Source organism: Salvia hispanica, chromosome 6 (genome assembly GCF_023119035.1).
Source record: "Salvia hispanica cultivar TCC Black 2014 chromosome 6, UniMelb_Shisp_WGS_1.0, whole genome shotgun sequence".
Taxonomy (NCBI): Eukaryota; Viridiplantae; Streptophyta; class Magnoliopsida; order Lamiales; family Lamiaceae; genus Salvia; species Salvia hispanica.
Genome location: NC_062970.1, coordinates 46,601,314 through 46,621,633, shown reverse-complemented (window position 1 = coordinate 46,621,633; position 20,320 = coordinate 46,601,314). Strand labels below are relative to the sequence as shown.

The 20,320-nt window shown below is 38.6% G+C and overlaps 3 protein-coding genes across 7 annotated transcripts in view; all 3 read right to left on the bottom strand.

Moving 5' to 3' along the window:
- Positions 1–1,654: 1,654 nt before the first annotated feature.
- Positions 1,655–16,845, bottom strand: LOC125192158 (putative late blight resistance protein homolog R1B-14). 3 transcript variants are annotated; one of them, XM_048089645.1, is made up of 6 exons: positions 15,532–16,845; positions 14,853–15,432; positions 14,027–14,493; positions 13,213–13,396; positions 1,759–2,027; positions 1,655–1,690 (listed from the first exon to the last, which is right to left on the bottom strand). In XM_048089645.1, the coding sequence occupies exons 1-5, from the start codon at positions 16,610–16,612 to the stop codon at positions 1,760–1,762; spliced, it is 2,580 nt and encodes an 859-aa protein (XP_047945602.1). In that variant the 5' UTR covers positions 16,613–16,845; the 3' UTR covers positions 1,655–1,690; position 1,759. The 3 variants fall into 3 exon arrangements, with proteins under 3 accessions (XP_047945602.1, XP_047945601.1, XP_047945600.1); XM_048089644.1 differs by lacking the exons at positions 1,655–1,690; positions 1,759–2,027 and adding an exon at positions 12,642–12,867 and having other exon boundaries at positions 12,944–13,396; positions 15,532–16,828; XM_048089643.1 differs by lacking the exons at positions 1,655–1,690; positions 1,759–2,027 and adding an exon at positions 12,642–12,875 and having other exon boundaries at positions 12,944–13,396; positions 15,532–16,820.
- On the bottom strand, positions 2,671–9,304 carry LOC125192160 (probable disease resistance protein At1g58602). 3 transcript variants are annotated; one of them, XM_048089649.1, is made up of 3 exons: positions 9,182–9,304; positions 5,394–6,139; positions 2,671–4,768 (listed from the first exon to the last, which is right to left on the bottom strand). In XM_048089649.1, exons 2-3 carry the CDS (start codon positions 6,118–6,120, stop codon positions 3,015–3,017), a joined length of 2,481 nt encoding a protein of 826 aa, XP_047945606.1. In that variant the 5' UTR covers positions 6,121–6,139; positions 9,182–9,304; the 3' UTR covers positions 2,671–3,014. The 3 variants fall into 3 exon arrangements, with proteins under 3 accessions (XP_047945606.1, XP_047945605.1, XP_047945607.1); XM_048089648.1 differs by having other exon boundaries at positions 5,394–6,130; XM_048089650.1 differs by having other exon boundaries at positions 2,671–4,765; positions 5,394–6,130.
- Positions 16,846–20,191: 3,346 nt separating the features above from the next.
- LOC125195574 (probable disease resistance protein At1g58602) overlaps positions 20,192–20,320 on the bottom strand; it is a 2,829-nt gene continuing 2,700 nt past the window's right edge. Inside the window, exon 3 of the mRNA XM_048093712.1 lies at positions 20,192–20,316. Coding sequence (XP_047949669.1) covers positions 20,192–20,316 — 125 coding nt within the window. The remainder of the gene's footprint in view (positions 20,317–20,320) is intronic.

Here is a 20,320-nt window from a genome sequence, read left to right as displayed (position 1 = left end):
CATCAGGGCGTTGTGCGCGTCCAACAACGTCCTGTAGTCGGAGGAGGCCACCAAATCCGTGTAGGCATGTGACGCAGCCGAAGAGGGGACCGTGGTCGTGCTCGGTGTCGGGCTTGGGGCCTGGTTAGGCGGCGCCACGGCGGAGGAGGTCTCCTTGCCCTTGGCCTTGGCAGCCTTGATGCCAGGGGGACGCCGGGAGGACATCGGTGTGCCGGAACTCTCATCCTCGAACACCGGATTGTTGAGGTACATTGGAGATGCGCCGCTTTCGCTGCTTGTATAATCAGTGAAGGTGCGCTTCGACGCCCTCTTCTTCGCCGTCGTCGATTGGGGAAGCACACCACCAACGAACTTCTGTTTCTCCTTCAAGAGCGCCCAAGACTGGTAATGCTTGAATTCGCCGTATAATGACATGTACGATTGCACCGCTTTGTCGCGCAGATCCGACAGACTCTCGCCGCTGCCATGCTCCCTCTCGCACTTGTCGTACTCCCCCGCGAACAGATTGACCGATTGACCTGCTTCTTTATTTGATCCCAGTGCTTGCGGAGCGGCTCCCTTTGGCGCTTGTAGGCGGTCGGCGGCTTGGCCGCGTTGTATTTTTTGGCGATGCGCTCCCAATACGCAGTAACCTTCTGGTTGTTGGCGAACACCGGATCCTCCGAAATATCAATCCAACATCTCGTCAAGACGATGGATTCTTCCGGGGCGTAGTTCGTCCTTCCCGGGGCGAACTCTTCACACACCGCCGTTTGCGGCAACTTCTGGGCTCGTGCCTTGGTCCGCTTCTTCTTGGTGGCGGAGCCCGACGCAGCGCGGCGGCGGTGGCGGGTGTGCGGTTGGGAGAAGGCTCCATGTCTGACAGCCCGTACGAGTCCGTGCTGAAGTCGGGATCGTACTGGACATTGGTGTCTAATGGCCGGTATTCATCGGGTTCTGTACCCGGCCATCGTGCACCACCGAAGATCGGACTATTCGGACTTGGGTAATCTCCGGGATTCATTTTGATTGAAATGTAGAAAATGTAGTGTGAATTTGCCATTGAAATGAGTAAAAAATGAAGTGAAAAGTGAGAGGTATATATAGGTTTTGAAAATTGAATAAAATTAAATAATAACCGAAAACGCGTCGCCTTCGTCCGTCGCATCGTCCGCGACGCCACAGTGGCGGACGATGCGACGGACGATGAGGCATCGTGTGCGGATGACGGATCGGGCGCGGACGATGGAGAGGCCATCGTCTGCGATGCCACAGTGGCGGACGATGCGACGGACGATGCTCCACAATGGGGCGGACGATACTCTTAATTTTCATACTTAATTCTAGTTAATTGATTGAATTAAACTTGAGCTGTTAGTAGTTAAAATATAGAACTATGGCCGAATTCCAGATTTTCAAATGAATTTAAACTTGGATGAATTTTTTTTTATTGTGTTTAGAATTTCCACAATTTCCCTGCATGTCTAATGAAGACCATTCGAGCGTATCAGAACAACATTTATTAAGTACCAAAATATGCAGAATGGAAACATTTCATGTCCAATTTTTGAAATACATAAACATAAATAAAAAGGGAAAACATAAAACACAAAGGGTGATGCTTCTCCACAGCAGAGCATAAAACCTTTGATTTGAAAGCTTGATCATCAAATCCACCTTAGCTCAGCTTCTTGTCAATGCACCTAAAAAGCTAAAACAAAAAACCACAGTTTAACTATCAAATTCCTTTATAAAAAGAAGATCTAAATAGGAGATAACCTTATACCTGTCGAACTATAAGGACTCTGCCATAGTCCTCCTCCTGCTTGTCACGGATCCCTCTGGCACACTCGAGAAGAGATTCGTTTGTACGATCAACCTCAATCAGTTTCAGCTCTAAAATGTTACCCATGTCTTGCGAAATCTTCTTCAGCTTACCACAACGATTGAGCACTAGCCGTTTCAGTGCCGGGAAATGGTCCTTTTTAGTTTTCCAAACCTCCAAGTCAGATTCCTGAAGTAGCAAATATTCCAGTTCAACAAACAATTTCCCTTCTTCTTCTTCCTCTTCTTCTTCTTCTTCCTCTTCTTCTTCTTCTTCTTCATCATTATCATCGTCGTCATCATCATCATCATCACTATCTTCTTTAATAGTGCTCCACGCACCGCCTTCAAAGGCTCTCAGTTTGAGCACTTGAAGCTCAGGCAGAGCAGCTATACCCTTCATATATCCGGGAAAACAGGCTCACCTTTTACCTTGCTTCTTCACCACATTCAGTGTGAGCAGCTCCTTCAGAGCAGAGGCCGCTCCTTTTGGATCTGTCAGGAGATTGAAAAAGGAGACGAGACCTCAAATCAACAGGTAGATATGTGTAACTCAACACAATTCTCTTTCCGAACTCATTATTATTCTCAACAGCAGATTTCACATCTTTTGCAATTTCACGGCATGCTTTCGTATTCACCTCTGCGCCGAAAGATATATGTACAAGATTAAGATGCAAATTCCACAACAAGTAACATTGATTATGAATCTCATGGACGACGTCCTCATCGTTATAAACAATCCCACCTTTTTCTGTGCACGTAGTCAACTTCCAACTTGAACACAAACAATGAAATAACTTAATGAAGTGCTCTAAAACACACACTAGAAACTCTAATTCGAACGACAGAGGTAGAGAGAAGAGGGAAGAAGAAATTCACAAATTATAATTGATATGGGATACAATAAATATATTTATACTTATGTACAAATGCGGTTCGACTCTCTTTTGCCTTCAGGGAAAGAACCGACAAACAAAACCCTGAATGGAGCTTATAATTATGCTCGACTCGATACATGGAAATTTATTAGATACAAAGGATAAATCAAGGAAACAATCATAGACAAAATCTTCAAGATACGAACTTCAGCCTCTGCTCGCGAGGTACACGACATTGCACCCTGTAGACCAAGTTATTTGCAAATACAAAAAAGGGAAAATGAAAGAAGAAAAAAACACACACAACTAACAAAATATGTCAACTTCAAATTATGGATTGATATCATCCTCCAAAATTTTGGAGGTCACACCTGAATTTCTGATCTTTGTTGCAATGTGTTTGGTTGTTACCATTTTAAACACTTGCAGATTAGGCATCCACTGAATCTGATCCGAGAGTGTCTCCAGCTGTGGACAGTTATTGATTTCTAGTTTCCGGAGACTCCGCATTGTTGGAGGGAAATCTAAAGGCTTTGCATCATCATCAACTTGTATCTTTCTAAGATTCCACAACTCTCTGATGCAAAGCACTTCGAGCTTGGGAAATGCCCAGTAATTGATCACCATTTCTCGACCAATGTATGCATTTCGAAGTTTGAGGTGGGTTAGGGAATGGAGATTCCCCATTATTTGCATGGGGTCTTCATCAAGACAAGTATTTACCAATGCTATGTACCTAATCCATTCAGGGAGGTTATCTGCACTTGGTAGCCTACCAATGCGCCCATCCAGTTTTAGTGTCTCGAGACCTCGTAAAACACCAATTTCATCCAAACTCGGCATGCTTCTAAAACGAAACCCTCTTATGAAAAGATGACGAAAGTAAGGAAACTTAGCTAGTGTTGCAAAGAGTGTGCCTATATCCGAGTTTTCATCAACTTCTTCAATGCCCAACGTTCGGAAGCCATACATTGTTTCGAAGCCGGGGCCCTCATATGCCCAATCATAAATCGAGATGTATGCTAGAGTCCCCAGCTTCTGCAGCGCATCTACTTTCAAAGGGTTCCGAAAAATCACATTAGACATGTGGAGATCACGAAGACCGTCCATTTCCTGTATAATATCCGGAACCTCCACCATAAAGTTCTGAGCTATATCAAGAGCCTCAAGCTTTTTCAAGCCCCCCAACGAGTGTGGGATCTCTTGTATGTAGTTATTTCTCAATCCCAAGTATCTTAACTCAATTAATGCGCCGATTGTTTCTGATAAAGTCTTCACCCCAAAATCATCCATGTCAAGTATCTTGAGTACTTCAAAACTCTCCCAGTAAGACGAGCTAGCTTCGTCTAAGTAACCACCACCTCCATGGAAGATGAGAGAAATAAGTTGTTTGCTATTTTCATTAGTGAAATGATTAAACTTGTCTCTGCCACAATGGATAACACAATGACGGGCATTCTGAGAGGGCCTACTGTTTCCATTGCTCCTTAAGATCTCTAAACCCATTTTCTCTTCTGCTTTTTTGATTGATATCATGTGCAATAGAGGAGGATTGAGACGACAATTCCTTTTCTCATAGTGCTGCTTTACGACCTCAAGAATCGATTGTTCAGCAAATTCCAATGCAATTCTAGTATAATGTAATCCTTTTGCAGCCCAAATCTGTTCTAACTTTTTTTCTCTCATTATTGCATTTTCCTTGAAAAGGGAAAAAAGCAAGAATTGTGGCTTGATATCTTCCTCCAATTGATGATACATCGGTTCCAATAACTTCAATGATTCACTCAAATCAATTGAATCAAAAAGTTCTTCCCATTCAATCCCCGAGAGTCTTTGCTTTGCTTTTTGCCTTGCAACATCTATTATAGCCATCGGAAAACCCCAACATTTTTCTAACATCTCTCTGCCCTTCCTCTCCAAGTTCTTTGAGAATCTGTTCTCAACACTTGTAATTTTATCAACTGTTTTCAAAAACAATTGCCAGCTCTTATCAGAATCCAAAGATTTCATCTCATGAGTATAACTGACATCAATTCTTCTAAACTTGTAGCGACTTGTTACCAGCAACCTGCTTCTAGTGCCTGCTGCATATATTAAGAAAAATTGTTACATGAAGGGAACTTAACTGGAAGGCTAATAAGCAGTGCAATTTGGACTGATTTTTAGATTATTTGATATAGGTATTTGGTAAAATATATTGTAGTCTGAATTTTCTGTTCAGTTTCAGTTTATTACTACTCCGATTATGGTCCGGTTAAAAATGTATTTCTAAGATGAACAAAACGGTCAAAGTATATACTCCCTACGTTCCATAATTAATATAGACATCTTTTTTCGGCACAGAGATTAAGAAAATAATGTGTAATATACTCCCTTCATTCCAATAAATATGAAACGTTTGCTTTTCGGCACAGGATTTTATGTAGTGTTGTTTTGTGAGTTAAAGAAGAGAGAGTAAAGTAAGAGAGAGAGCGAAAAATAGAGATAAAGTTATTTCTATTTTAAGAAACGTTTCATTTTTAATGGGACAACCCAAAAAGGAAAACGTTTCATTTCTAGTGGGACAGAGAGAGTATTAAATAAAAAGATACTAATAAAGTAAAAGAGAGGAAAAAGTAGAGAGAATAAAGTAAGAGATGGAAAAGTAAGTGAGTTATTACTTTTACTGAAAAAGAAAATGATTCCACTACTATGGAACATAGGGAGTACCTTGGTATGGAAGATATTTCAAGATGTAGTCCAATTGCGATTCTGTTGACACATTGTCCAAAACTATGAAATATGACAATCCTTGCAGATGCTGCTGAAGCAACGATTGGAGACTTCGGTTGTCCATTTCTTCCAATGAGGGAAGTATTTCATATCCAACCACCATTTGCTGTATCAGTTTCATAAGCATCTCTTTGTTACTAGAATAGCTTACCCAAGCATGACGCTGAAACTGGCCAGCCCCGGCCTTGTACACTTGTCTGGCCAGAGTTGTCTTCCCGATACCAATCATGCCTTTTATACACAAAATCTGCTTGCTAGAATAATTGTTCAAAATCGCTTTGTCAAGCAACTGCTTCACGTTTTCCTCCAACCCCACCACAATTTCTTCTTCTGCTTCTTCTTCGTCTCCAATATTTTTCTCATCAGCTACAAAGTTTATCACCCGTGTCTTTGTAATCTTGATGTCACCATTGATGAGCATTAACGCCATATCACTGTTATACCTAATTCTCACGTCCATAACATCTTGAGCCAGCTCGACCAAGTCGGCCATTAAATATTTCAGCCTGCTCCTCTCTTCCATTTTCAACTCTCTCATGAAATCCAACATCTCTTCCAGCAGTTGAATTTTGATTCCAAAAATCCAACGCTCGAAGGTATATGGACATGTAACATGCAAACCCTCGAGATATTGTATCATCCCCATTACGGCAGCCTCCGCCATGTTTATGCTTCTACAATAACTGCACTTAATAAGATCGTTGCATACATAAATAATACTCCATTGCACCCTACATTTTTACTTAAAACTTTCTAATTAGTATTTTTCCTTGTTTTGTTCCCCTATTTGTGTATTGTTTCAAAAATTGGGAGTGTTATTATGATACAGTGGCAAAAGAGAGTGAAATTCAAAACCTAAGTAATAAAATTAACAAAATTTGCAATTTTCGGAACTGTCCCATCCGATGTGGTAGCCTAGCTATTCTAAGCACGCCACCCATAACATAAACATTGAGTCAACCTAAGGAAGTGAGTTGATTTTTTATTATAGCTAGAATTTAGAACTACCTACTTTCCAGTTTCAAAAGCCATACCAATAATCAATGCAGCTTGCATCATAAATCAAATCAAAGTAAATTCCCACCTGGGCCTAATTTTCAATATTGGGCCTTAAAATAAGTTTACAGCGGGCCGGGCCGGGCCAGGCTGCTATTATAAGTGATGATAGAATATATAGTTTGAGGTTTGGCAGTGATAGACTAGTTTTCGTCACTCGGATTAGATCACTTTACGTACTTATTAGTTGAATATTTGCATGATAAGATGCTATTTTGGCAGGGAATTGAGCTTATGGTTCGGAGGCATTGTAGAAAGGCATTTGTAGTGGAGTGATGCCAAAAGGAGGCAAAAAGTGCAAGAATTTGAAGAAAATCAGAAAAATTGCAAATTGCCCAAGCTGTAAGCTTGGCCAAGCTGCACCCGACGGGAAAACTGCATGAAGCCACTTGAGCACAATTACAAGACTGTTTCCTTGTTGCTACACGTGTCCACATCCGTCCGTAGGGCATGAGAAAGGGGAAATAACTTTTATTGGAAAAATGTAACAAAATACTTAACTATGCTTTTCCCCAAGAACAACCATCACTCTATCACTTTAGCTTTAGTTTAGTTTAGCTATTTCTCTCTCTAGGAAACTTTTCTCTCTTCCTTAAGAAGAGAGATTTCAACTTCAAGGCTGCCAAGATCTTTAATTCACCATGGGTTGAAGTAGTAGTAATTTAGTAGTAGTGTTTGCTTCTCTAGTTAGCTTGTTCTTAACTTTGTAGTACTTTTGCTCCTTTCTAAATCTTAGTTGTTGTTGTTGTTGGACTTGTTTTAAAGGCTCATTTCAAGTAGTAATTGCTCTTAGTGTTTATGTATTGAATGTGTTTTAAAGTTTAGTTCTTGTTTGATTTCCGGTTTAGCTTGTTGTTTAGTTCTAGTGTTGGTTATGTTTTTGTTTAGTTAAAACCTTTTTCAAGCTTTTAAAATCAGTTTCTCTTCACCATGTTTAAGAGTTCTTGAAGCTTCTTTCTATCATGTTTAAGTGCTTTAATTTTCAACTTTTCATTTGGTGTTTCCAATGCATGTTTAGGTAGTTTAATTGATGATTTTATGTTTTTCTTGCATTTTTAATTATGTAGCAGCCATCTACTCTCTTTCTTCTCCATATTTTCGTGCCTTATGATGTAGAATTAGGAGAGATATCAACTTTTAGAAGTTAAGTGAAAGGACCATTAGTTGTAGGCTATCCATTGGTTTTATACCTTGGGTAATAAGGTTTAGGAGACAACAAGTACATGCTTTCTTTTCACTTTTGGCAGCCCTTTTAGCTTAGTTAATTTATGCACTCAACCTCCATTTGCATGTGATTTAATTTACCTTTTAGGAGTTAATTAATCTAGCCACTTTTAAGGGTCACTATCCTAGTTTCCTAGCTTTCTTTTAGGAGCCAACACTTAGTTTATTTTCCTTAGTCTTTTAACTTAGTTCCTTTTGCTTTCTGAACTTAGTATGCTCATGCAAGTTGCTGCTCTCTTTCATTTCCGAAATGTTCTTATTTTCGCCACTGCTAAGTTGCCCAGTTTACCAACTTGCCCAGTCTGCGTTTCAGTTTAATTGCTTTCTTCTTATTGTATTTTATTTGCATGTTTAGTTACAATCTTAGCTTAAGTGTTATTTATATTTTGTAGTTCAGTTCTCACCCCCAATTTAGAGCGTGGCGGCATCGCCAAAACCCTTTCTAAGTGTTGAAATGCATAACGGATGCTACCGTTCCTCGTGGGTTCGACACCCTAACTTACCATATACTAATTAATAGTATTTTAGAAAGTGGGAACTTATAAATCTTGTTGAATAGGAAGGGACACGCGCCTACGACACGCGTGCAAAATCCCGACCTTTCACAGTCCCAACTCGAACCCTAAGGAAGTGAGATATTTTTATTTTGGTGGTGGTATTTATCAAATTAAATTGTAAATAATAAAGTATTTTATGAATGAAAATATTTTATTTTCTTAATATACATAATTTCATGGAATTTAGGTATCCGAAAATTCATGTTTTTGTATAGCTTATTTTCTCTGTTCAAGATTTCCATTCAACTTAAATTAGTAAATCTTCTTAGCTGATTTCACAGCCTATCCAGATGTATGATGCAAAAGTTGAGATTAATTAACTAAAAAATTATAAAATCCTGATTAAAAATAATTTCAATAAGATTTAATCATCATTTTTCAATTAATATAATGCTTCTGGATCTTCACATGACAAACATAGCGTTAATTAAATCCTACATGTTTTACCAACGAAATCTTCTGAAAATCACCATGGAAGATTTAGAAAAGTTGAAAATTTTACAATCATGTAACTTTATTCTCCAAAAATCAAATTATGAAAAAGTATTCCTTCATTATATCATAGTTGAGATGTTTGTTTTGATGATGAAAACTGTTAACGGACTTATTTGCAAAGACACAATAATAACTAATAAGGTACATGAAAGATGAAACTAATTAATTTAATTAAGATAAAGCTTGGTAATGTTTAACTTGATTGAACCGTTCAGAATTACTGACTAAATCTTCTAACAACTCTCGATTTAACAGAAATGATTCTGCCCGAATCAAATTTCTGAAATGAACGATTTCAAATTCAAACTTCTCGATTAAATAGAAAACACAACAACAAAATATATAATTATCTTGATGAATTTTGACACTATTCAAAGCAAGGCAAGGAAATACCTTTTTGTGAATCTCTTCTTATCTTTGCAGGTTTCGTTATCTCTTTCTTTCAATTTCTTTCATAGCTGAAAGGGATTTTGAACTACAAATTCATAAACTCAAGCTTTAGGAAGTTAATTCATTGGGTGTAAATGGAGTACATAAAAATAATATGCAAATATTAGCTGGCTTTAATGTAAACCATGTGAAAGGGAAATAATTAACAATAAAATAATGGGGGAACTAGCTGGCTTAGACATAATATAACAATCTAAGACATCACATGTGAAAGGGAGGCCTTCAGATAAATTAATTTTTTGTTGCACCATAAGTCTCCTTCTCAATAAATTGCTTTAAGAATCTTGACACCATAAGTCTCCTCTAATTATAATTATTCATAAGAATTAGGTGTGGAAAAGCAATCATAAAATTACTTTTAGCAAATTAAAACTAGAATTGGAAAAATACTTTTCAGCTTAAAACATTATAGAGTTGACTAGAAATAAAAAGTTATAAATTAAATGATAATTACTGCTATTATCATTGATGACAGAATACATAGTTGAGGGTTGGCAGTCCCAATTCATAAAGGGCCTAAATGCCATGGGCTGAAAAACAGAACAAAACAAAATTGCATAAAATTCGTGCCGAAAAATGAAATGTTCAGCTGTATGCAGGACGGATGGTGTATATAATATATAGTTTGACAAAGCATAGGTAACTAACTAAACCTGCAATAATAGGGTGAATAAGAAAGAAATTTAATGTCTGATTTCAATCATCTTCAACTGCACCAATAAGTACATATAGTTTATAGATGAAAAATGTAAACGAAGTTATTTTTCGAACACATAATAAACAACAAGGAAATGTAAAAGAAAAATGAAATACACAAAACAAACAATTTCAAATCATGGATAGATATCTTCATCCACTATTCTCGATGTTAGGCCTGTGTTTCTGATCTTTGTATTTTTGTAGGATTCCACAACTCATTGATGCAAATAGCTTTCCCGTTTCATTGGATCACCATTTCTCTACGAGTGTATGCATTCCGCAGTGTTATTATATAAGCGTAGTCGAGTGTGTCTGCTCGGATTTGAATAGATGCCGCACTTGATTCGGCTTGTACGTTGAACTTGCAAAATGTTGCCTTGTTGTGTTGTACTGGATCTTATTTCGCGCTTTGTGGCGGATCAGATCATTTATTTTTACCATCTTAATGTGCATGTGCTCATTGAGCACATTTTGAACATTGAATATCTAATTTGAAGCTCTGTGGACAGACTGTTGTTGTTTCAATAATTGTTGATTTAGTCCCTCTTGTGATTGTTTTGTTGTTTTCCATGATTATTGTTCATATCTTCATATGGAATATGATTGTTTCTGAGGCATCATTTTCATGCTTTAATCATATCCAACAGAATCCCAGAGAGTTGACAGAATATACAACAGTGTATGGTTTTACTAATCTCACGAGCTATTTACTCCCTCCGTCCCAGATAATTCGTCCCAGTTTTCCATTTCGGTCCGTCCCACATAATTTGTCCCACTTCACTTTTACCATTTTTGGTAGTAGACCCCATATTCCACTAACTCACTCCTACTCACATTTTATTATAAAACTAATATATAAAGATAGGTCCCACGTTCCACTAACTTTTTCAACCACTTTTTATTACAATTCTTAAAACCCGTGCCCGGTCAAAGTGACCCGAATTATCCGGGACGGAGGGAGTAATTCACATAAATGTAGGGATGCACTATAGTCAATAAGTAAAATCCTGTCAAAAATCAATGCAAATCTCAGTCCTTGAATTCTTAGATGGGATGGTTGTGATCCGAGCTACATTATTACACTAAAAGCGTTACATTATTAGCCAAACTACATTATTAGACTAAAAACGCGCTACATTATTAGCCGAGCTACATTATTAAGACTACACAATCTACATTATTAGATGACACGTGACATTAATCTAACGGTTATATTACAAGATCCAATACTGAGATTTGTTTTGATTTTTGACATCACTTATTTGATCACACCCCCACAAATGTATCATTAACTAAGAAAATAGAGTTTATTGCAAAATTTTGTACCTTCCAATTTTATTCAGAATTTCTGCCCAAATCAGACTAATCCATCACCAATTCTAGCAATCAGTCACCAAATGCTAAGAGAGGGGGTGAAGTTCCTTCAATTCAATCTACATGTTGAAGCGAAGTATAATGAATTCATACCTTAATTTCACAGGATTTGAGTTGAAGGTATGAATCCTCCTCCTTCAATAAAGGTTGGCGGAGATAGAAGAATATGGAATGTTAAATTCTCCAAATCATTGTCCCACATCGGCTTGGTGATGATCCTAGCTTCTCTATATAAGTATGGATAACCCTCCCCCTTATGAGGCCTTTTAAGGGGTGAATGGCCCATTTCTAATATGGTATCAGAGCAGGGCCCAAGTCGATGATGAATTTATTCTCTTTATCTCTTCTCTTGCTACCCACGTGATGGAAGTCCGGTATGTCATTCCGGCCCACACGTGAGGGGGCGTGTTAAATTCTCCAAATCATTGTCCCACATCGGCTTGGTGATGATCCTAGCTTCTCTATATAAGTGTGGATAACCCTCCCCCCTTATGAGGTTTTTTAAGGGGTGAGTGGCCCATTTCTAATATGGAATGAGCGGTGAACACGGTGGAAGTGACAAAGTGATGCGGCGTCGTCGGCCGCCGGGTAACAGAACAGCGGTGGCGGTATGGAGAGCTCTAATTTTGACTTTTTAAAAAAAATTAACTTTCAATATTAATTGGGCCGAAATTGGGCCCTAATATCTATAATTATCCTTGCATTGTATTAGAACTTTCTAACTCACTATATTAATGTAGGTTATGCCCATTATATTTTTGGTCTAGAGCTAATCATACTACTACTAGGAGTTTAATTTAGTTTAATCATTCTCGTAATTATTTCTAGTTAATTGATTTAATTTAAAATGAGCTATTGATAAATAAAGGTTGTGATCAGTTACTAACTAATTAACAATCCCAAATTAAGTCCAATATTTTTCGGTCTATAGCTTATCATACTTATATGTTAGGAGTTTAATATTGTTATTTAATTTTCATACTTAAATTCTAGTTAATTGATTGAATTAAAATTGTGCTGTTGGTAGCTAATCATATCTTGCATATGCTTTATTTGCAAGATAAGATATGGAGTTCATCGGATCCCATCAAAACTCCGAAGTTAAGCGTGCTTGGGCGAGAGTAGTACCAGGATGGGTGACCCCTCGTGTTGCACCCCTTTTAGAAAAAAATGATAAGATATGGAGTTGTGGAATCTTCTCGGATTTTCTTTGTCGGTTCTTTCTCAACAAGAGTCCAATCGCATAAGATTTGGGATTTCGTCAAACAAATAATAGTACATCATCATTTCCCTGCATGATTATTCCCCATGGCTGAAGACCTTTCGAGCGTTTACGGAACAAACATTTATTAAGTACTACCAAAATATGCAGAATGTAAACATTTCATGTCCAATTTCTGAAATACATAAACATAAATAATAAAGGAAAGCAAGACACATAATAAAACACAAATGGTGATACTTCTCCACAGCAGAGCATCTCACGTCTTCATAAAACCTTTGATTTGAAAGCTTGATCATCAAATCCACCTTAGTTCAGCTTCTTGTCTATGCACCTAAAAAGCTAAAACACAAAAACACAGTTTAGCGATCAAATTCCTTTATAACAAGAAGATCTAAATAGGAGATAACCTTATATCTGTCGAACTATAAGGACTCTGCCATAGTCCTCCTCCTGCTTGTCACGGATCGCTCTGGCACACTCGAGAAGAGATTCGTTTGTACGATCAACCTCAATCAGTTTCAGCTCTAAAATGTTACCCATGTCTTCCGAAATCTTCTTCAGCTTACCACAACGATTGAGCACTAGCCGTTTCAGTGCCGGGAAATGGTCCTTTTTAGTTTTCCAAACCTCCAAGTCAGATTCCTGAAGTAGCAAATATTCCAGTTCAACAAACAATTTCCCTTCTTCTTCCTCTTCTTCTTCTTCATCATTATCATTGTCATCATCATCATCATCATCATTGCTTTCTTCTTTAATAGTGCTCCACGCACCGCCTTCAAAGGCATGATCTCTCAGCTTGAGCACTTGAAGCTCGGGCAGAGCAGCTATACCCTTCATATATTCCCAAGGGAATCTCCAACCACTCAAGGTTAACTTCTTCAGCGTCTTCGGGAAAACAGGCTTAGATTTTACCTTAAGAAGAGAGCCTTCTTTCACAACTAGTGTCAGCTTCTCAAGTCGTGTCAGGAGATGAAGATTGTGGAGCTGATAGTCTTCATTTGGGTATTTGTCTCCAAAATAAGTGATTGCCAATTTCTTCAAATTGTAAAGTAATCCCATCATCTGTTCTGTACATATCAGCTTCTTCACCACATTCAGTGTGATCAGCTTCTCCAGAGCAGAGGCCGCTCCTTTTGGATCTGGCAGGAGATCGAAAAAGGAGACGAGATGATTCAGAAGAGGCAACATCCAGATCTCCAAGGGGAGATCCACGTTGTCGCTTGAGTGGTGCCTCAGCCTCTTGCTAGGACGAACTATCAAGGCGCGAAGATTTTGAAGCCTTGATATGGCGTATGGAACCTCCATTGGACACCCGAAAGCAAGGTACCTGTTACAGTCCAAACATGAAAACTTATCCCAAAAGACTAGCATGTTTTAGATGAGAAAGTTCATATAGTACGTAAATACGATAAGCAAAAGAGAATTGAAACCACTATATAAGTCTCATGGCCAATTCTCTTATCACCGTTTGCTTTTAGTATGGAACCCACCACTCAAGGTTAACTTCTTCAGCGTCTTCGGGAAAACAGGCTTAGATTTTACCTTAAGAAGAGAGCCTTCTTTCACAACTAGTGTCAGCTTCTCAAGTCGTGTCAGGAGATGAAGATTGTGGAGCTGATAGTCTTCATTTGGGTATTTGTCTCCAAAATAAGTGATTGCCAATTTCTTCAAATTGTAAAGTAATCCCATCATCTGTTCTGTACATATCAGCTTCTTCACCACATTCAGTGTGATCAGCTTCTCCAGAGCAGAGGCCGCTCCTTTTGGATCTGGCAGGAGATCGAAAAAGGAGACGAGATGATTCAGAAGAGGCAACATCCAGATCTCCAAGGGGAGATCCACGTTGTCGCTTGAGTGGTGCCTCAGCCTCTTGCTAGGACGAACTATCAAGGCGCGAAGATTTTGAAGCCTTGATATGGCGTATGGAACCTCCATTGGACACCCGAAAGCAAGGTACCTGTTACAGTCCAAACATGAAAACTTATCCCAAAAGACTAGCATGTTTTAGATGAGAAAGTTCATATAGTACGTAAATACGATAAGCAAAAGAGAATTGAAACCACTATATAAGTCTCATGGCCAATTCTCTTATCACCGTTTGCTTTTAGTATGGAACCCTGTCGATTTCTATAATGGTATCAGAGTTGGTATTTGACTTGGCCAAATATAACCTAACAGTATATCAGGACTTAAACTGAGACTGACCCAATAATATGAACCAGCAGTATATCTGGACTAGGCTTTAAATTTGGGCGAATTCGATAGAGGATTGATACTTTCACAACCAATATGGAGCATTAGAATATGTAATAGTACCTCAAATGAAACAGCTCGAACACGGGAGCTGGGAGCGAGTACGCATCAGTGTCCACCACATCCAGCACCCTCAGCAACTTGAACTTTCGCAGTCCGCCTAATGAGCTCTCATTAGGCTGGAAGGTCAAACACGACCGCAGCGTTGAGGCATAAGCTCTAGCAAGGCGCGTGAGATCCGTATGGCCAATACTCTGCCGGCGCTCATAGTTCTCATCTAGAGACTGCGACTTGGCCATATCACGGACCATATCATGTATGTTGCAGCTTTTGAAATCGGCGTTGGGCTTGAGAGACGTGATCAAGGGCAGATTTCGCCTCACGAGCTTGTACAAGTGCTCTTTAGCCTCATTTTCGTTTCCAACGAATCCTTCAGCTATCCATAACTTGATAAGCTTCGAGATCCGGATCTCGTGATCTTCCGGAAAACCACCCATGTACAAGAAACACGGCCTCAAATCAACGGGTAGATATGTGTAACTCAACGCGATTCTCTTTCCGAACTCAGTAGTACTCTCAACCGCGAATTTCACATCTCTTGCAATGTCACCCCATGCTTCCATTTTCTCCTCTAATAAGATACCTGAAAAGATATATGAACAAGATTAAGATATATGTCTACTTACTCTGTTTACATACTGAACACGCAATATTGATTATGAATCTAGATCTGTATAATTACCTCCAATAAGCACGATCGCAAGGGGCAATCCTTGACAACCATCAACAACTTCCCACGCGATCTTTTCAATAGCCGGTTCAAGTTCCCTGTCTCGAAACGCCTTTTTCTTGAGGAGAATCCAACTATTCTCACGACTCATGAGCTCCATCTTGTGAGGAGGGGAAGTGGTGACATCTTTAGCCACAGTCTCATCCCTGGTGGTGATCACAATCCGACTCCCGTCACACTTCTTGGGGTCGCCAAATGCCTTCCTTATGTCGTCCCACGCCTTGGCGCTCCACAGATCATCCACCACAATCAGGTACTTCTTCAGTGTCAAAATCCTGTGCAGTTTATTCTCCACAGTCTCACTTTTGTCTACAAGAGTGTCGGGGATCTGTTGCTCCAGGGCATACAGAAGCTCCCCAAAAATGTTTTCCACTTTATAATTATGGGACACAACGATCCAAGCGCGGACGGGAAACTCGTTGATGATGTCCTCGTCGTTATAAACAGTTCTAGCCAGAGTGGTCTTCCCAATGCCACCCATCCCCGTGATGGGGATGATCTGGCGTTGGGACGACGGCTGTCCGCACATCGAATCTTTAATATCCTTCAAATACTCCTCGAGGCCAACCGTCTCAGTATCAAGATCAGGCTTGGACACCGGGTCGGACGAGGCCGTTGTTACTGGATGCACACCCAGCTGTTGTTGGAGCTTCGCCATCTTTTCAGCGATGGGGGAGATTTCGTCCATCACTACGTCCAGCTCACGGAAATCGTACAGGATCTCTGTGCGATTGCGTGGGCGGCCGACAGCGGCCATTTTCTCGGCCTTGAGGTTCCAGCGGTAGTGCTCGTAGATGAAGTGCTCCATCAGGTCTTCGGCTTGGTTGGCAGCGTTGCTGACGTCGGAAATCTTGAAGTGCTCCATCACTTCTTCCTTGGGATACTTACGGAGGAACTCTTTGACGAATTCGATCTGTGCAAGAAGATCTTTAATCCGTTTCTTTCCTTCATCGGAAATAGGGTACTTTTGAGGGTCGAGATTTAGGATTCGGTCTATGGTTTGGATGAGTGAATGGCAAACAGCATAAGCCATATTTTGCAGGAAAGAAGAGAGGAAGAAGAAGTTTGGAATGTTGGGTTTTTGATGAGTAAGTTTTTGTATTATGAGAACTCTGACTAGACCAAAACGACGTCGTTCTGTCACATATGATACATAAAAATTGAAACAACCTTGCGTTGACTTTCAATTTCGACACTAATTTTGCCATGTCATCTCCGAACTATTTAAAATACTTGATAATAAGAAATTTACTACAAGTACAAAGTTAAGGATTTTTTCACTATATTCAAGTTGGCAGTGTATTTTCCTACTATTAGGCCTAATAGTGATAAATAGTTGCTTGATTATGCTCTTCTAGCCATTTCACATGAGAGTGAGATGTCGCAAACTATTGAGGAAAAAGAAAATTGAGGATAAATCAAAATAGAGTCATTATTGCATAAAATATTGGCTAGTGTACGCGCATTACACCTAATTGTGTTTTATTAGTATTTAACTAAGCGACATAATGTAATGAAGGAATCAATATCTGGCCCCAATGTTTAATTAAAGTCGACATTGATGGGGATTCCCAAATTAATTATGGAAATAAATATTAATTTCATAAAGTCATTAGTAGCTCAATATCAGGATCATTGACTTTTAAAACATGGGATACCAGCTGTAATAATAGGTTGAATTTAAAAAGCTCAGTATTCCACTCTCATTAATATACTCCAGTTAATGATGTAACTAGAAATTAATATCAGTTACCTTATAAAATAGTTTGCCACCTCAAGTTTTATATTGTTCCAATTAGAAAGAAATAAATCCTAATTCGATATTAATTAATTAAATTTAATTAGAAATGATGCTTTGTATATATCATTTACTATTAAGACTATTAATTGGTTTTGGATGCCAAACGTTCGATACACAAAAAAATTGACATTTGATTAACCAATAAATGATCATGTGCATCGATTCTGTGAATATTTCACATGCTAAAATGGATGGTTGTTAGAATTTATTTTATCTGTTTGAGATTTGAATCATGAAGCTGGTTGTTAGAGTTAGTAAACTGCAAGTGGGTTTTATTTTTTTGTTAGGAACGTGAGAGGTCATCTTCGATGGCTAATTTAAAGAACAAACAGTTTTTAATGACAAGTTACATTTTTCTAATTTTCTATGACTGATAATTTCGATGGGACGGTCAATTATTTTAATTCAATGCCACCCCCACCAGCACTTTGTAGAATGTGACACATTAATATTAAATGGCAAGTTGATAGTATTTGTTTTCTTAAATAAGGGTTCAGGGTTTGAAATGACACGCGGATACACGCGGATTAATGCATAACTGAGAATGAGGAAAAGATAGCTAAAGTAGTTATAGTGAATACTGAGATACACATTATTATTATTATTGTTTAACTGAGTTGTAATGATATGTCATAGTGTATTAGATGTAAATAAAAATAAATAGATGTATATAAATAATGAGTTAGAGATAATTTTTCATAAATTAAAATACTTATATTTTATATGACAGACAGAGTTAAAAAGTGTATGTATTTTTATGGGACAAAGAAAGTACTATAAAAGTGTAATTAGACTTGCGTATAATAAATTAAATCATTATTTGTGCTTTAAAAATAATTCCAACGGCAAGTGGTTGAGTATTAAGTTTACAACAAAATGAGGAAAAAAAACATTATAATAGTCGACAACTAGGTGTAGAAGAGCAATCATCTTACTTTTATGATCACTAAATACATTATCTTGAGTACAAATGGGACAAACAAATTTGAAGATCCAACTATGAGGTGTAGAAGAGCGATTAGCAATCAATTTATAAGTTTATATATTACGGTAATAATTAACTCATTTTTCTTTTCTACTGCAGTAGACTCTACTCTCTTTATTTTATTCATTTTTTACTTTATTTAATTTTTTATTTTTTTCTTTTTCTTACTTAGATCTATTTTTTACGTATCCATTTAAACTACGTGCCAAAAAAGAGTGTCTTAACTATGAAGGAACCAAAAAGTAGTACTCCTATTTTAAAAGTAAACAATTTTACATTAAATTGTACTACCAAATTAATTTATTAATGTAGACTTTGCTATTTTTTGAATTGCAATATTAAGTTTAAAGATAGCGATACAATTGTATATGTGAACATGAAATTTTTGGTACTAGATATAAATTACTAAAATGGCATTAGATTATGAATGTGAAGCTCCTTATCATCTTGACGAGAACAATAATGATTTTGAATAATTGCGAAACTACACGTATCATGTATGTATATCCGTAGAAATCGGTAAAACTCGTTCTTATTCACTGATTAATATATAGAGATTATACATCTTATATAGGCTACATCTACACAATATATATAGTAAACCTAATTTATATTAATGATATTTTATCTATGGTAAAAGATTCTTGCATATTAATTACATATCATACTCCTGATTTCTTTCCTACACTCCCCCTCAAGTTAAGTAACGGGATTTCCGATACTCAACTTGCTCAATGCTTCTCGAAATGACTTCGAGTTCACAGCCTTTGTCAGAATATCAGCCAATTGGTCTTCAGATTTAACATATGGCATCTCCACCACCTTAACTCTAATGTTCTCCTTGATAAAGTGCCTATCTGCTTCCATATGTTTGGTTGGATCATACTGAACTGGGTTCTCGGATATACTGATTGCTGCCTTGTTATCACAGAAAAGCCTACATGGTTGTGTAGGCTGAAGATCCAACTCTGTCATAAGTCTCCTTAGAGCACTCCCAATGGCACTCCCTTATTTCTCCCTTATTTCTCCCTAACTCCTGCCACATCAGCGCCACATCAGCATCACATTTTATCCCCAGTTTTTAGCCAACTGCTACATTGGTTTCTCCCTTATTTCTCCCTTATTTCTCCCTAACTCAACATTTCATTTTTACATCATTATTTTTTACATTATTTAATTTTCCCTACAAATGTATTTAATAAATAGACTAATAATGAACAATTCATCGTTGTATTAATCATTGGAAAATATAATACAACGAGAAAAAAAAAACTACAAATAAAAAACGCAAATAAACAAAGATTTAAAAAAAAAAAAACTAAGACGGAGGGGCCGGAGGGGCGTCGGGATCGAGGCCCATCGTAATCTGCAGGCTTTGGATGCATTTCCAGAGGGCCGCCTTTTCTTCAGGGGTCCCGCCGCCGGTGAAGTACAACGTGTACATCTGCGTCAGATTGGCGACATTGCTCGAATAAGTGGCTTTTTCTAAGTCGATGTGGGGTTCCGACTCGACTTCCGACGTTGTGCCCTTCCCCTTCCGCCTCCCCTTCGCCTTCTTCGCTCCCTCCGGGCGCTCGTGCGGACCATCCCCACTCAAGTCGATGTGGGTCGCGCTCCCCTCGCTCTCCGAAACGCTAAGTCGCGAGCGCACCGATTTCCCGTGCAGCGCGACGTGCATCCCCGTCCGGAATTTGGGGAGATCCTTCAGCTTATCGTAGATGTTCCAATACTTGAACCCCTTCGACAAGTACTTGCCACAATACCTCTTCATGGCCTCATCTCGGACCATATGCTCGTTCTGGCCACTGGGCATGTTCGCCAACAAGTTAGAATAAATACCGTTGAAGTGGCCGCAGTCCCTCATGAGGCGCTCCCAATGCCGACGGATCGCCTCGCTGCCATGGTCCTTCATTGAGGCAGTCTTGTGGCTCCTGTACTTCGCGGCAACCCGCTCC